The sequence below is a fragment of the Filicampus tigris genome, chromosome 3, assembly GCF_054856515.1.
Source record: "Filicampus tigris isolate MCC_2025a chromosome 3, RoL_Ftig_1.0, whole genome shotgun sequence".
Taxonomy (NCBI): Eukaryota; Metazoa; Chordata; class Actinopteri; order Syngnathiformes; family Syngnathidae; genus Filicampus; species Filicampus tigris.
Window position 1 is genome coordinate 29,667,924 of NC_141219.1, and position 17,192 is coordinate 29,685,115.

General features: G+C 41.9%; 1 protein-coding gene across 3 annotated transcripts in view; it reads right to left on the minus strand.

Moving 5' to 3' along the window:
* Window positions 1-17,192, minus strand: part of bnc1 (basonuclin zinc finger protein 1) — a 42,660-nt gene that overhangs the window by 1,886 nt on the left and 23,582 nt on the right. The window contains exons 2-4 of one of the 3 annotated variants that reach the window (XM_086025642.1): window positions 10,925-11,027; window positions 7,482-7,682; window positions 961-3,014 (exon numbers count right to left, since the gene is read on the minus strand). In XM_086025642.1, coding sequence (XP_085881768.1) covers window positions 961-3,014; window positions 7,482-7,682; window positions 10,925-10,942 — 2,273 coding nt within the window. In that variant the 5' untranslated portion in view covers window positions 10,943-11,027. Of the gene's footprint in view, window positions 1-960; window positions 3,015-7,481; window positions 7,718-10,924; window positions 11,028-17,192 lie in introns of all 3 variants that reach the window. The other 2 variants (XM_086025641.1, XM_086025640.1) reach the window with 2 other exon arrangements.

A 17,192-nucleotide genomic window follows, 5' to 3' on the forward strand; every position in this document is an offset into this window, starting at 1 on the left:
CACATGTCACTTGTCGACGAATACTGTAACTTCCCACTACGCAAGTAAATTCCACATTTAAAGTGTGACATACAGTATTTTCCGAATGTATCACACATGGAATTCACATCTTGTGAAAATGCCACAAACCTGTAACTAGGGCCACCCTGAGACTTTACAGAGTCCGCTTCTTTAGTGGCTGCACAGAAATGTTCAAATGTGGGTTTGTCAGAAGTATGGATGGGAGAATCATCGTACCTTGTAAGAGCGCAAGCTAGGTGCGAAAAGAAAAATACCTGTAGCGCAAATGGAAGGATATGGCAGGAAAGATTTGAACTAGAGAAACAGATTTCTACTCTAAACTCTAAAATTTTTATTTGTTTTCTCTTGTCTTCCATTTCAACCCAACTGCCCCTCAGTTTGTTGCCCATAACTTGGATGCAGTCTTAGTGAGTGTTTGTGAGGTTAGTGATACACATTCTGTAGCAGAAATTTAAGCGGCACATAACCTGCATACTGTAGAATCAATTTAACCCATTCATTGCCATTGACGATTTTACTTGTCTTTTCACAGTCCAGCCATTCAATCCAAGGAACTTATTTATATTTTTTTTCATTTTTTTTCAAATGTTCGGGTAAAAGAGGGTCTGAAAATGTCTGGCAGTGAATAAGTTAAGGGGCACATGGAAATTGCAAATAGCCGATGCCAGATCACATGGACCAGTTGATGATTTTGGAAAGAATTCCTTAACTGTAGAATATAATGAAATTGTTACCCTTGCTTTTTTCACCATTTCACTCATGTTTAAAACACATTTGGCTTAGGCAAAAGTTTAAATATGTTCAGTTAACAATTTTAAAAATAAGAAGCTACCACACCACACCACTTCTTTCCATAACCATTGCATGATTCAAAGTTCCAGTCTACATCTACTTTCTGTAATTTATTCAAGCAAAAATGAAAGCTTCTCTTTATCTCACCGGTCTCGGCTCCTGCGTGAGGGAAATGTTGCACTGCAGCCATTCACTGTGCACATGTGTATCTCCTTAAGGTGCACATTTTGGTAGTGCATCTTGACACTGTTGTGGTTCTTAAAAGTCTTACCACAGATTTCACAGTGGGGAAACTGGTAAACCGTGGGGTCAAGGTCTGGTAAACTTGATTTTTCATGGCAGTCTACACAGGTCTCAGATGCTTCCTTCTTGTGGTCTGACAGTTGAAGAGCATTCCCATTAGTCAGCCTGTGCTCACTCCACTTTAGCTTGGAAATTTGATCATCTTCAAACAGTCTATTTTTGTACTCTTTGTCATCAATTTCCTCATTAAAGCCAAGTTCCTGACTGGCCAATTGGTTGTCACGAAAGCTCTTGATAACATTGTTTTCTAAAGGAGAGAATGAACTAATGGTGGTTACTGTTTCTACTTGCTGTATGGTGTCATTTTTGTGCTCATCCTTTAACATCCCTGTGGTTTGGTCCAACAAAGACTTGCTACCTTTCCTTTGTCGATCCTCATTAAAATACATTACTTTCTCTTTATGCTCAATCCCAGCTCCCAGGAAAATAATTTTCCCTTCTGCTAGGTGACAACCACATTTTTCTTTGTCTCTGTCCAGTAAAGGAATGTCATCTTCAAAGTTATCAACCTGCTCCTCTTGCTCTAACGTCTCCTTTTCTATCTTTATTGGCATACTTGATTTTCGAGATTTTTTTTTTGGTACGGGGTCAGCATTGCAGATGTCAGGAACAGTGGAAGGTTTTACAGACACCGAGGATGAGAGTAGGGGGAGTGAGGGTAGTGTTCCTGCGGTGTTGGCAAGTTCTGCTGGTGTAACAAGGCTGCGGTAGAAAGGCAGGACTGGCTGTACTGTCTTTACATTTGGAAAGAGAATGCCACTCTGGCCTGTACTGGGGAAAGAGTTGCCGTGCATTTTTGGGCCACTATCCACTTGATTCACCATGTGGCTGCAAACTGATTTGTGACTTTCTGCTGAGCGGATTGGAATGGATGTGACATATTCAGACATTTTCTCTCCAGGATAGCATTGTTCAGCAGCTAAGTTGTCCCGTATGTCTTTGTCTCTATTGTTGCGATTCATGGGCATGTGAAGTCGTGGGTTAGGGTTGGCACTGTGGCGGTTGCGACTGCGCAGTGAACTAAATACCATGTTGCATCCTTCAATTGTACACTTGTGCTTTATCTTAAGGTGCACTGCATTGTAATGGATTTTCAGTGTGCCTTTGTCATAGAATGTCTTCTCACAGGCATTGCAAAATACACGGCCCTTCTTCAGAGATCCTCCACCCCCACTTCCTATTGAAATCCCAAATCCGGTGTTTCCATTGTGCATCCTCCCAAAAGGTGACATTTGAATCGCATCAGAGATCATAGAGGGCGTGGGGGTCCCATCAGAGGAGCTGTCACGTGTTGAAAAATCTTCCACCTCTATCTTTGTTGTTGATGTAAGACATTCCAATGGTTTGTCTCCAGCTTGGTCTTGAACAGTAGTGAATGTGACAGAGTTGGAACCTATATGGCTGCTGCCTGTTATATATGGAATATGGAGGGGGCTCTCACTTGCTGGATTGTCCTGCTCTTGATCACTTTGCCTCTGACTCTGGTGCTCTACTGACCCTTGGCATGACTCCTGGTGTTGTTGGTAAAGCTGCTGGCAGGAACCTGATGGGGAGCCAAGAAATGGAGCTGGAATAGAATTCAACAGCTGGAAAGGCAGCACGAAGGCCATGCTTTTAATGAGGTTCTCAAAGTGGTGCATGTTGTTGCCTTTCTGCTTCTCTGCTTTGATTGTGGAGAAGTTGGTAGTAGGACATGGGGTGTTTCGCTCAATGAAAGTGCGAATATCTGAGATGGTGCGAGTGCTGGGAACTAATACTGCTTGCCCCTCCTTGTCTTGTTGAGCCATGAGCTCCACGATGGATTTGGTCTCACCAAAGCGCAGAAACTGCTGCAGGGTTGCAATCTCCTCCTCAAATGTCATGATGGCCCAATGATCCAGTACTTTTCCTGCTACATCCTACAGACAAAACAAAACAAGGTGAAATGGGATAGAAAAGTAGTACAAGGAAGTGTAGTGGGAAGGGTATATGAATTGATGTAATAGAATGAAAGTGAGAGGGAAATGAAGAAAAATAGAGAACATTTCAACATTACTGTTGTCTTTTGCGTTACTCGTTCATATTTACACCGCAGGCTAGACAGGACTGCAGGATAAAAGAATCATATAGTTTGGGCACAGCCAAAAACCATAAGAAACTTCATTATACTGCTGTGTCACATCATATAGATTTATCCATTCTGTATTTATTTCTGATTCATAAACATAAACCATTAAACGAACATATACAGTAATCCCTCAGACTTCGCGGTTCGAGTTTCGCGACCTCAGTGCATCGCGGTTCTTCAAAAAGTATGCATCAAAAAATAGAAATGAAACATACAGCCATATCGGCAGCCATACTGCGGAAAGACGCGTTGTTTCAAAGAGATGAGTTGACTCGGAGGCTTTGTTCATACCCATGGGCACTCATGAAAAGCTCATGATTGGTTAACAAACAAACAGCACTTTTGAACAATGTTCTGTTCGGAAACTCATAACGTTATTCAAATGTGCCGTTCATTAGTCGACGGATAAGCGGATAGAAAACAGCTGTGTTTAGAACCTGTGAGCAGAGCGCGCTCAGCCACCCAACAAGCACGACGAAACATCGGCAAATAAAATATTAAAGTGTTTGTTAAAGTTTGTGTTAAAACAGCTTACCTTAACTAGAATCCCGCGTTGCATTTTATCCAAAGGACCTGGTTGATGTTAATGTGCAAAGGGAAAGTTCAGCCATGATTACTTCCAGCGACCGTGCTTCTTCGTTTTAAAGGAAGAGGAAAGAAAGAAGAAGAAGCAGACAACGAAGAAAGAGGCAATGAAGAAGGAAGCAACGAAGAAGAAGCGGCAGCAACAACAGCAGAAGTAATGACACTTTTGCTTTGCACAATGATGACAAGGGTTTAAAAGTGCATTACATCAGGATTGTATCATTGACTAAAATGCACAGTGGGATTCTAGTTAAGGTTAGCCAATTTTAGGGTAAAAATTAAAACTTTAACATAGTTATTATCCAAAGTTCCGTCGTAATCGCCCACTGCCGGAGTTGTAGCTCATGTTTCTCCCACAGCCTGCAGCTTGGTATTTATTCTTCATTTTGCATTTTCAAAGTTAAATTTGTCATGTAAGAAATATTTAAAGGGACACTTGGATAAGCTTAACATTGGCACTTGTATAAAAGGTTTGCATGTAAAAATGACATCAGTACTAAAATGCTCCCCCCAAAAGACTGTAGCGATTTAAGGGCTTTTTTTGGGATTAGATTTAGGACAAATTGGCCGCCCCCTTTTGGAGCTTGCTTGTTATTTTTTCGGTCTCAGCGGTCTACGTCACGGGAGGGGGGCAAGCGTGGTGTTTTTGCTCGCTTTGTCCAACTCTTGTCCACTTCAACCTGTGAAAGTATAAAAGTGGTTGCACAATAGTTTGGATCTATTGACATCAAACGTGAGCTCATCATGATCACCTCCACAAAATCAAAAATACAGTGCCGATTGCTTCTCCACTTACACAAGCTGAAGCGGACAAGAGAATGAATGTGCACACGAACCCCGACTGGACATTTAGCGACGCTAGACACGTGTCATCTCTCAGGAGGGAGAAGGCGGCTAGCAGTGACCGGCAGGCAGATTGGATCTTTACAACCCCCCCCCCCCTTTCTCTCCCCGGCTAACAGTAGGATAACGGCACGCTAATAGCAACAACTAGCTTCAGGCCGTTAAAACAAAAGGCGTTAGCACAACAACATTAGCTCCTTACTGTCCGTTATATGAAAGTACAATGATTTCCAATGGAGAGTTTGTAATCGGTCCCTCCAGTCACTCCGACCGTACAAGGATAGAACGTAGGGGGCGCGGCCATTTGCCTCATTAAACAAGAGGCGATATTCATGGAGTCCCTTATTTCCTAATTTCTCCCAAATTTATTGATAAAATAGAAAATGACAACTTTTTTCATTTTCCCAATCAAAAAATAAATAAAAATTGTTAGTGAAAACATGGCCATTCCGGCCCAACTATCCCTTTAAAAAGATGGGAAACATGTCGGGGGGTTCGCAACGGCGTAAAAGAGGAGTAAATCCTCCAAGATCAAACTTTAAAATAAATGTAATTGTGTTCACATTGGAAAAAAGCTCACAGCACACTACTTAGCAAAACGATTAACAAAAAGTTGCTATACAGGGTCATTATGTACCTTCTGTCATTTTGTGGAAGAACATTTTGATGTTCAGGGGTAGGGAATTCCGGTTCCATATCCTGCCTGTTTTGGATCTCTCCCTACTACAACACACCTAATCATATTAGACGTGTAACCTCATTTCCACAAGATTATTTTTTTACGTGTTGAGCTGAGCATCCTGGTCGTTTTTTATGAAGTTATGAGGTATGAAGTTGACCTGTGTCAAACATCCCTAATTACGTATTTCCACGGAAAAGAAAACACTGAAAGCCACAAACACCTTTTGACAAAACACTAAAGCTGACAGCACGTCATAACCGCGCGTAAAAAATGAGACGATTGAGCCGTGGCTAAATTACCACAATCACCATAAATGTCCACTTTATGCTTCATGTTTCAAGTGGGATTAAACTAAAGTCAAATATAAAGTCAATACTGTTACTCAAAACAACTGCAGAGTAGCTGTCAGCACTGAATTTGATCCCCCGCCCCGGTCATATAGTATAGTATCGAAAACTCAAAATATTTTTCCCAGTTGTTGTCCTAGGTCTTAAGATGGTACAGACAAAGTTTCAAGACAATTGGATGAAGTACAAGGATAAAATACAATACAATACAATTTTATTTATATAGCGCATTTCATAACAGCTAGAGCTGTAACAAAGCACTTTACAAAACAATAAGCAATAAATAATAAACAATAAAAAGGCCATAATACACAAGTGTTAATCAATAAATTAACACATTTAAAAATTCAGTGTGTTCACTTCCTGTTCACTTTCGACTATGGCTGTAATGGACTTTTCATACATCTTGGCTCAAATGTACCGGAATTGTATTTTGTTTTTCCAGTCTAGGTTGCGCTATAGAGCAATTATGTTTTCATCATTTATGACCACTTTGAAATATCAGAATTTTCGCAATGCCCGATCAATGTGCAAAATTTGGTCAGTTTTCGGGCATATTTAGGTCCCCAAAATTGAGATTCAGCATTAGAATAATAATAAGAATTCCTACAAAAAACAATAGGGAACTCGCAGCGGTCGCTGCTCAGGTCCTAATATGACAATATAATATTCACTCAGAGCTGGGCACTTGACCCTTTTTTGCTGGTTGGTCCTCCATACACGACCAGGGTACCTTTTCTGTCCTCATCCCTCCTTATTCATAGCGCATGACATTATTTCAAGCTCATTGGCTAACTATTTCCTATACTCATCCACTTACTGGCTGGGAGTATTGTGAGTGGATTGAATTGTTTACAACTGTTTACAACTAGGCGGCACGGTGGTCGACTGGTTAGCACGTCACAGTTCAGAGGTCGTGGGTTCGATCCTGGCTCCGGCCTCCCTGTGTGGAGTTTGCATGTTCTCCCCGTGCCTGCGTGGATTTTCTCCGGGTTCTCCGGTTTCCTCCCACATTCCAATAACATGCATGGTAAGTTGATTGGACTCTCTAAATTGCCCCGAGGTGTGATTGTGAGTGCGGATTTTTGTCTCTGTGTGCCCTGCGATTGACTGGCAACCAATTCAGGGTGTCCCCCGCTTACTGCCTGAAGACAGCTGGGATAGGCTCCAGCACCCCCGCGACCCTTGTGAGGATAAGCGGTATCGATAATGGATGGATGGATAAAAGACATTCAAAATACGGGATGGTGTAGTGGTACACACGCCTGAGTTGTATGCGGGCAGCGTGGGATCGGTTCCCGCTAAGTGACGGTGTCTATGTGTGTGCCCTGCGACTGGCTGGCGACCAGTTCGGGGTGTAGTCTGCCTTTCGCCCATTGTCAGATGGGGTAGGCTCCAGCACCTCCCCGCGACCCTGTACAGGATAAGCGGTTTGGAAGATGACATTAAAAATACTTCATTTTTTATTTTTTGTTTTACAAATAAATCGTAATCGTAAAATCGGGTTTAAGAGAAAATAATTGGGATTTTCTTGTTAGGCAAAATTGAACAGCCCTATGTGAACTGGTCAAAAATTTCCAATATTGCGGCGTACAGGGTATGTCGTTATTGATGACACTGACATTTGTACTATTGATGTTTACACACACTGGCTACTACAAGGAAGGAAAATAAATTTTCAGTGGCGTGTTGCTTTAAAATCTCCTTTCATTTGTATTTGTGAACAGAAGAAAAAAATGTTAAGGTTTTAGCATAAAAACACTGGCATGTGAGTCGCTCCAGCCGACCCACTAGTATTCACCTGAAGTACATATCCTCGTATGTAGTCCTGTAGCGTCCAGTCAAGCGCATCAAGGATCTTGATAACCTCTTCCTCTTTGAGAACAGAAAGAAGGCGGTCCAAGAGGATCTTCAGGCGTATGGGAATAGCTTGGGTCCCATAGAGCATCAGGCTGCAGATGTCAAACACCACGTTGGAATGCACAATCTCCACCTGGTCGTTCTGATACATGTGGTGCACCTTCAGTTTACAAAGAGCTAGAAGATATACACATAATTTGGGGCATTGGGGGATAAATCACATTCCCTGGAAGTTACATTTACAGTACAGTACCACAAAGTAGAGAGTTGGTTTTAAATAAGCATTTGAATACAATAATAGGAGAAGTATGCATGTTAAAACACACACACACACACGCACGCACCCCCCCCCCACACACACACACGCACCCCCCCTACCCCCCCCCCCCCCCCACACACACACACTTGTTACATTTTCTATAAATTTTTATCGGCAACTGGTTTGTGGATTAACCCAAATAATAAATGCAAAAATGTACATTTAAATATTTCTATATGTTGTATATTTGTACAGCCAAAATATATATTTTACAGCATATGAATTTTATACAACTGTGCCCCAAAAATATTTGTCAAGTGTCAGTAGTATTGTGCATATGATTTAACACATTTTACTCTACATGATTTGGTAAAAGATAAAATTGTTGTCAAGGAGAGAGCAAAACATTTTTACAACGTGCAAATTCAAACAATGTGCGGTGGAACCTCAAGTTATGAACGCCCCTTTGTACGAACAATTATTTTATGTAAGGTGTTTTGATCAAAAAATTACATCTATTTACGTACTATTTTTGATATATGAATGGTCTTGGTATGGATGAGTGGATGGATGTGTTTCTTCTTATCCCAGGTTGACCACACAGTCAGGTAAGCATGGTTGCTATCTTTAATACGTTCAAATGGCTCGTCAAGTATTACAACTTGCATTATGTGAAATGTAGTTAGTTTTTTTTTTTTTTTTTTATATATTTACTTAGCTATTTGGTGTGTAATGAAGCGCTGTCACAGGTACCTTAACTAGCTTAGACCAATGCTTGCTGCCTGGGCCCTGGCTTTTTCTAACTAGACTTTGAAAACAATACATTACTTACAAGGATTGCAGGAGTGTCATTAGTCAGTAAACTCACGTTTATTTACAACAAAAAACAGATTGTATGGGCATATAGCTGACGGAGGAACAATCGCATCACAAAAAGCACACACTTCTTTTGCTTGCTAGCTTGTCTCTTAGGACTGTGTCCAACAATGCTTACCATGTGACACAAACAAAATTTGCCAGCCCAGGCAATGCAGAAAGGGAAATCTGAACTTGCAATCTGTGTTTGTGCGTGTGTATGTAGGAGTGGGATAACTTTAAGACCTCCTGCCTGCCCCCACACACCCCCACCCCCAACTGAACCTCCTGCCACGCCTCTGCTACCTCAGGTACAGCTTCCTAGAACCATTTTTGTTTTTTTTATCACGTTTTATATCTTTAGAACAATGTGTTTTCTAATAGTTCTATATTGCATTACATATCTTTTAACCAAACACTTGTTATAAAACAAAAAAAAGGAAAACTGGTCAGTAAAACTTAGTTTTGGGGCTCTGATTAATTGCATTTCCATTCATTTCAATGGGAAACATTATACCTCTATTTGGGAAAGTTTCATGTTACTGAAGGATCCGTTCCATATTAGAGTCAGCCTGGTAAGTTGTAACAACTCTGTATAGTTGGCTTTATATTAGCCAAAATGTTAACAAAAAGCTATATGTTAGCCAGATGTTAGCCGGACAGATGCCCATTTTGCAGGCGATAAACAAATAAACGGGAAAAAGAGAAAAAAAAAAAAGACGGATTAAGCATCAGCAGAAGTGGATTTTCACCCATCTATGTAATCGTATATAGCCTGACATTGATGATTATTGTTTCGTTTGATGCAGGTAAGGGGTGGGGGTGCTTAACGCAACACGCTTAACCGGTAGGCGATTACTATTTGTCCGGAAAAAATGGCGGATAAACCGGACGGCGGAACGGTACCCCAGCTGTAGGCGCGAGGTGATAAAGCGTTCCGCAAAATTTTTGTGAAATATCCATCTCTGGGCATTACACAGTTATGGTCATCACACATAATCAGCAATGCAATCAAGACACCTTTTGTTTCTCGTGCATTTGATGTGTGTACCGATGTAACACACACACGAATACACACATAAATTCACAAGCATGCTGACATACAGGCTATTGTTGAGACTAGAATTTTGTTTAGACGTATTGTCAGGACAACATTGTAAATGTGAGGGTTGCATTTTAGACATCGCCGTTTTCTGACTTCGGCTCAAGTGTTCGACCTTGAGTGTTCACGAGGTAAGAAAAGCAGCCCGGAGCTGATTTTGTATGATTCCTTTATTCCAGAGATGGAAAGAAATAGATCAGCAAATTCAATCAACTTGTTTAAGTTGTTATTTTCATTGGATGCCTTCTTGAAAGATAAAACGAACATGCATTGAGTCAATAGTTGTTTATTGTGAACTAATAATTGGGCTTACGCCCTAGTGACCCACTAAAAATTGCAACATTACAAACGGGTTCACGGAATCAATTACATTTGTAACTTGAGGTTCCACTGTAATTAAAATTTAATTCAACTAACCGCAGGGCCCAACACACAAGAAAACTATGCATTTTCTGAATTTCTCTTTAATTTTACTGAAAACAGACATGCAACATCTCTCAAACATGAAAGGTTTAAAGTCCCTGATACACCAAAACAACGTTCACCAAAAGTGACAGACGCTTACCCCTGTGGCGTCTGGCTGGTTGTCGGCACGTCACGCTGGCAAAGCACACCGCAACTACATTGCTACTTTCACATGGTTAGAAAACTCCAACAGGAAAGATGTTGGCCGGGGGCTGATTACAACAACGTAAACAATGCATTCGGCTCTATTCTTCGCTCACGATGAACTCCCACGTGAAGTAAACCCTCACGTTCTTGACACGGTATTGTGAAATACTTACATTGTCAACCCTTGCTCTTGTACTTGTAAGATTAAGGCAGTGGAGGCGTGCTCACTGTTTTTCCGCATTTGTCACTTCACATTGGTGCTCCGCGCGCTGATTTGATAGCTAACAGCCAATCAGAGTGACCAAATGTCACGACTGGCAACGTCGGTTCAACATACGTAAACGCCCCCAAGACGCTTACATACGGGTTACGACAATACGACGGTGGCCACTACCAATCAGACGACGTCGGTTTGGTGTATCAGGACCTTAACAATTTGTTTTTTGGGGATGAAGTAGTCCCAAACAATCAAGAATGGCCACATTTCAGAGCTGCAGAACAACAAAGTCAATTGTATGAATTTCCTCTGTACTGGAGAAAGCATTTCCGCTCTTACCATGTGCGACCCAGCCATGCTTGCAGTTTTCACACTGCCGTCGTTTCAGCTTCCCAGGCTTAAAGTTGTCACAGTTGCAATTCAACAAAGTGCAACAGATAGCCTACCAAAAAAGGGATACATGTCAGATTCAAGACGTTTATTTGTCATGTCCACAGTAAAAACAAAGTGTTAAACACTGAGCAATTATCTCATCTTTTTTTAATTTTTTTTTTTAAGATCTGGCTTGCCTTCACACTCCACTGGACTGGGATCAGGTGAAAAGACCCTTTGGTCCTCTCTCAGTGACGTAATCTCATCATTGCACAGCAATAACAGGTGACATTGACTGCGTTTACATGCAGTCAATATTCGGGTTAAGGTCGAAATTCTGATTTCTGAATCATTCGGCATAATCCGCTTACATGACTTAAGCGGACACAGGTATGCCCGCATTTGAATGAACCGATTGAAACGGCGACATACTGACGTCGTTACGCAAATGGACGTCATGACGTGGACGTGTATCTTCATGCCTTCGAAGCTACAGCAACACAACAAGGGTGGGTGAAAGCACAGTGGGGTGGTCTCTTGGCGCCATTTCTCTGCGGCGAGGCACTCAAAGCCTATCAGGGCTTAAAAAATGACATAGCCCAAGATTATAAGCAACTAAAAGCAGAAATCTTGAGCCAACATGGCCTTACTAAATTCAGCATGGCGCAGCATTTTCATAATTGGTTGTAGAAAAAATGATGCCCCTCCTCGCTCCCAGATGCATGAACTCATTTGAATAGCCGGACAGTGGTTAGAACCAGAGAAGAAGAGCCCTGCAGAAATAATAGAGACGCTAGTGATGGACCGATATTTACGAGCCCTCCCTGATGAGGCCAAAAGGATAATAAGTCAACAGAAATTAACAAAGGCCAGGGAACTAATAGATGCAGTTGAACCCTAAAATAAATCAGTTCCCTTCTTGGGAACCAAGAAGAGGGTTGAAGCCATCTGTGCAGCAACAAGGGAGCCTGGGCATAGAGTCACAGCAATGCTATCGTTGTGGGAAAGTAGGACATATCTCCTGGCAGTGTGGAAAGTCAGACGCATCTATGCCCACATCAGCGACGGCTAGTAGCACACACACACTTCGTCACTGGTGGAAAGTGGGAGCCCCCGACCCACATGTCCTGTCAGGGTAAATCAGTGCGATGAAGAAGCCTTGCTCGATTCCGGAAGTGCCAGAACCATGGTCCAGGAGGCAGTTGTGCAAGCCACTTTCTTTTCTGAAGGAGAACGAGTGCCTGTTGTTTGTGTTCATGGAGATATCCGCGAATACCCTGCCACCATGGTGAAACTTACGACAACTAAAGGCACTTTTGACGTAGAGGTGGGAGTGATAAAGACCCTTCCTGTTCCAGTACTAATTGGCAGAGATTGCCCGGCTTTTCAGATGCCTTGGTTTGTAGCACAGAAGTGTCTCAGTCGGAAACCTCAAAAACAGTGCGCCAAAGCATTGGCGGTTGAAGTAAGTGGAACAGACATCACGCATGGGGACTTGGCGGGCTCCGAACAGCAGAAGTGCCTCTGTAAGGTCAGTATGGAACAGCACAATTACAGGACCACACACTTTGCAATGCTTTAAAAAACCTTCAGATAATAGAGGGGACTTTGGTCGGATCCTGGACCACTCCGACCTACCCCCACTTTGCAGTGAAAAACGGCCTCTTATATCAAGGAGTTAAAAGTAATGAGAAAATAAATGAACAGTTACTCGTTGCTGAAATACATCGCCCCACAGTTTTACAATTGGCCCACACGCACTTAATGGGGGCTCACTTGGGGTAGAGAAAACCAAGGAAAGGGTACTACAGAGGTTCTTTTGGCCTGGAGTACACAAAGAAATAGAAAACGACTGTCACAGTTGCCCAGATTGTCAGTTGAATGCTCATACAAGAATCCACTCACCACCCTGCCTATAATAGAAACCCCCTTCAAGAGGGTCAGAATGGATATTGTGGGACCACTGCCTAAGAATGCTCGAGGACACCAATAAATAGTGATAATAGACTATGCCACCCGGTACCCAGAGGCCATCCCATTGAGAAGGCCAAATAGCTAAAGAACTTTTCCTCTTCAGCAGTAGAGTGGGAATCCCAAAAGAAATTCTTACAAACCAGGGTACCCGCTCTATGTCGCGAGTTATCAGGGAGTTGTGCACTCTGTTGCAAGTAAAGCAGTTGAGAACCTCTGTCTACCAGCCTCAAATGGATGGTCTTGGTAGAGAGATCTAACAAAACTCTCAAAGCGAAGCTGAGAAAAGCTATCGACAGGGATGGAAGAAATTGGGACCAGCTGCTCCCTTATCTTCTATTTGCGGTCAGAGAAGTTCCTCAAGCTTCCACTGGCTTTTCGCCATTTGATTTGCTCTATTCCCACAAACCTAGGGGCCTGCTGGACATTGCCAAAGAGACATGGGAAGAGCAACCCTGCCCTCACCAAACCATGATCGAACATGTAGGTGCAATGAGAGACAGAATGGCTGCTTTAATGCCCATTGTGAAGGAGCATATGATGAAAGCCCAAAGAGAACAGTGTGGTACGTATAATAGAACAGCCCAAGCCAGAGAGTTTAAACCTGGCGATAGAGTTCTAGTGTTGGTCCCTACAGTAGAATGTACATTTCTTGCTACTTGGCAAAGGACCCTTTGAGGTAAATCGAGAAAGTAGGGGGCGTCAACCACAAAGTGTGACAACCCGGAAAGAGGAAAGGAGAGCAAATTTATCGTGTTAACCTCTTAAAGAAATAGAATGCGCGAGAAGCATTAATCACTTGTCTCCCTCCCAGAATTCTTACCACACCTGCTCAGGAGAATGTGCAGTTTGGCCCTGAACTTGATCCTCACCAACTCCAACAGGCTGAGCTCCTAGCCTCAAATATTTATATGTGATTGATTTCCAGATTTCTTGAGAAGAAAACAAGGAGAACATACACTCTCGGGCGTAGACATGCCTTGGTAAGCTAACCCAAAGAACATGGCGCTAAAACGTTAGTCTTTTGTTCATGGAAGAACATGCGGAAGAGAGCCGCCATCTTGACGGGTTGCGGCCTCTTTCAAATTAGAACTTCCGGGTTACCGCTCTGGAAATAAACTTTTCAAACAGCCCTCACTTCACTTCCGGCCAGCCATGAGGACGCAAGTCACTGTACGAACTGTCGACCCCCGCTTGTCAACGGAGGAGTGTGTGCTGACCTGTTGCCGGGCGTTAAACTGAAAGTTGGTTGATTACACTCAGTATCTGGCCAATACTCAGCATTTTCCCACAATCATCCCCGCAACATAGCAGTTCGCTGGGCATTCCAAAACAAATACTTGGTGAAATAAAACAGATTACATTAATTGTAAGCCCACAGTTCAAAGTGCACACAATTAATGCTATACTTGGAGTTTTTGGTTTAATATGTCGATCAATTCAAATCTCCGGACCATTGTTTAGCCGCCAATAAATAAATAAAAGTTTATCAACTGTAGTGCACAAAAGTCGCCATATTACTCCAGACAAGTCTTTGCAACCATCATATAAAAATATTTGCCTCCTTTCCTAGGTCAACATGTTCGCGTAAGACAACTTACACACGCTCAAACCTAGTGTGAATATTTTTATTCGTTTTGCACTTCTGACTTGGATTAAAATTCAAATATCACCCACACATCCCCGTGGACTGTCCCAGAGAGATAGCCTCCTGACCGAGAAACAGAGGAGCTGCAAAAGCCCATTGAGTATGTCTAGCAACACCAGCAATGAGTCTCCTGCAGGTTCTAATGCAAGTTTGAAAAGGATAGAATTTTAATTCATTTTTTCTTCAGGAATATACAGATAATTTAACTTCTTAAAATGTAAAATTATGTGCAGGACCTCCAGTCCCAGTGCATTCCTGAGTCTGGAGCGACAGAGATCAAGCCATCCTCCTGCAGCCCTAATAAGCCACCTCTGAAACCCTGATTCGGAATAAAATACAATACAATACAATACAATTTTATTTATACAGCGCACCACAAGTGGTTCATAACAGCTAGAGCTGTAACAAAGCACTTTACAAACAATACAATAAATAAAAAACAATAAAAGGCTGTGATACACGTATTAATAAATATAGATATAAATAATATGAAATATAAACAAAAATATGAATAAATAAAGCCAATAAATTAACATAAAACACTATGTACATTTGACACTGGAAAAGAGCCGAAAATTTCAGGTCTGATCAAAAGCCAGAGAAAAGAAATGGACAGAGAGGGGGCTTGCCTAACAACCAATGGGAGGTCATTCCAGAAGGGAGGACCAGCAACAGAAAAGGCTCAATCCCCTCTGAGGCTCCGCTTGGTCCTTGGCAACTCGAGCAGCGCCTGGTGCGTAGGGGTGGAGGAGCTCGGAGAGGTACGCTGGGGCGAGGCCATTTAATGATTTAAAGACAAATAGGAGAATTTTAAATTGAACGCTGAAATGCACTGGGAGCCAGTGAAGGGAGGCCAGAATTGGTGTTATGTGCTCAATCTTCCGAGCTCCAGTTAGTCGGCGGGCAGCAGCATTTTGGACCAACTGGAGACGTTTGAGGGAGGACTGGCTGACTCCAAAATAAAGTGCATTGCAGTAATCTAGCCGAGATGTAAGGAAGGCATAGATGACTGTTTCTAAGTGCTGATGGGAAAGGAGGGGCTTTACCTTAGCCAGCTGTCTAAGGTGAAAGATGCTCGGCTTTACAACAGTGCTGATTTGCTGGTCCAATTTAAGATCACTGTCCATTATAAAACTCAAGTTTGAGACTGTTGGCTTTTGATATGTAGCCAGGGGGCCCAGGTCAACAGAGTGGGATGGAGATGAGCCACTGGGACCGAACACCATAACTTCTGTTTTCTTTTCATTGAAATTTAGGAAATTCAGTGACATCCAGTCTTTGATGTCCTCTAGGCAGGACAAAAGTGGTCTTAAGGAGAAAGCCTCTTTTTTGCTTATATAGATATAGATTTGACAGTCGTCCGCATAGCAGTGGAAGGAAATACAGTGTTTTCTAAGGATGGAACCCAGGGGCAGCAAATACAATGAGAACAGCAATGGCCCCAAAATAGAACTCTGTGGAACACCCTACGATAGAGGGGCAGAGCGGGACTCAGAGGAACCTAGGCTAACAGAAAAAGTCCTGCCCGCTAAATAGGATCTAAACCACTCTAGAGTTAGAATACAGAGTTCAAGCTTGCCAACTGCAACCCTGGTTCGCCACACACAGAATAAGGTCACCCCAAGTCAAACACCGAGAAAGAGACGCACCATCACCTTGATGCACAGCCCCACTGGAACTCAGACACTGAGACAGAACCAACCCACTTCCTCCCGGAATTGCTGCTCCAGTGCAGCACCACATGGGAAGGTCCATACCAGGATGTTGAACAACCGACTGAAGCAGACAGAGGGTGTCCCAGTGCTGAATGTGCCTGAAATAGTATTCCCACTTAAAACAGTTGATGTTGAGGCCATGGACACCAAACTGGGTGATTCAGAGTTCAACTCAGCAGTTGTAAATTCAAATGGTCTATATATATATATATATATATATATATATATATATATATATATATATATATATATATATATATATATATATATATATATATACATATATATATATATATGTATATATAAATAATATCTGTCATTTTATAATCACATTGGTATAATGTTAGGTTCTTGCCCTTTGAGTTTATGCATAGTGTTTTCAAAGCTGTTCACTTGATAGACAATTTCTTTCTTTTAACTTTCATCATACCAAGGTTGCAGATATTGGTGGAACGTCATTGGATGATAGTGTCAGAAGAATGATGGCATTAATCATGACGAATCCACTGTCTCTGAAGTACAACAACCTCTTTGGACATTGTGGCAAGGGTGGCAAGAACAAGTTGAGAAACCTGCATCTTTTTGATGTTCTGTAAATTTGAGTTTTTAATTGGCCATTGTAATTCCTTGTCCGTCTAAATATAGATGCCGTTTGACAAAACGTGATGTACATAAGTAGAAGCATGCCACATTATACCGCTGACTTAACTATATATATATATATATATATATATATATACATATATACATATATATGCATACATATATACATATATATATATACATACATATATATATATATACATATGTACGTATGTATATATATGGGTGCTTAGTCTGCCCTCATATTAGGGGTTTGACCGTTCACAAAAGTCATGGTTCAGTACGTACCTCGGTGTGG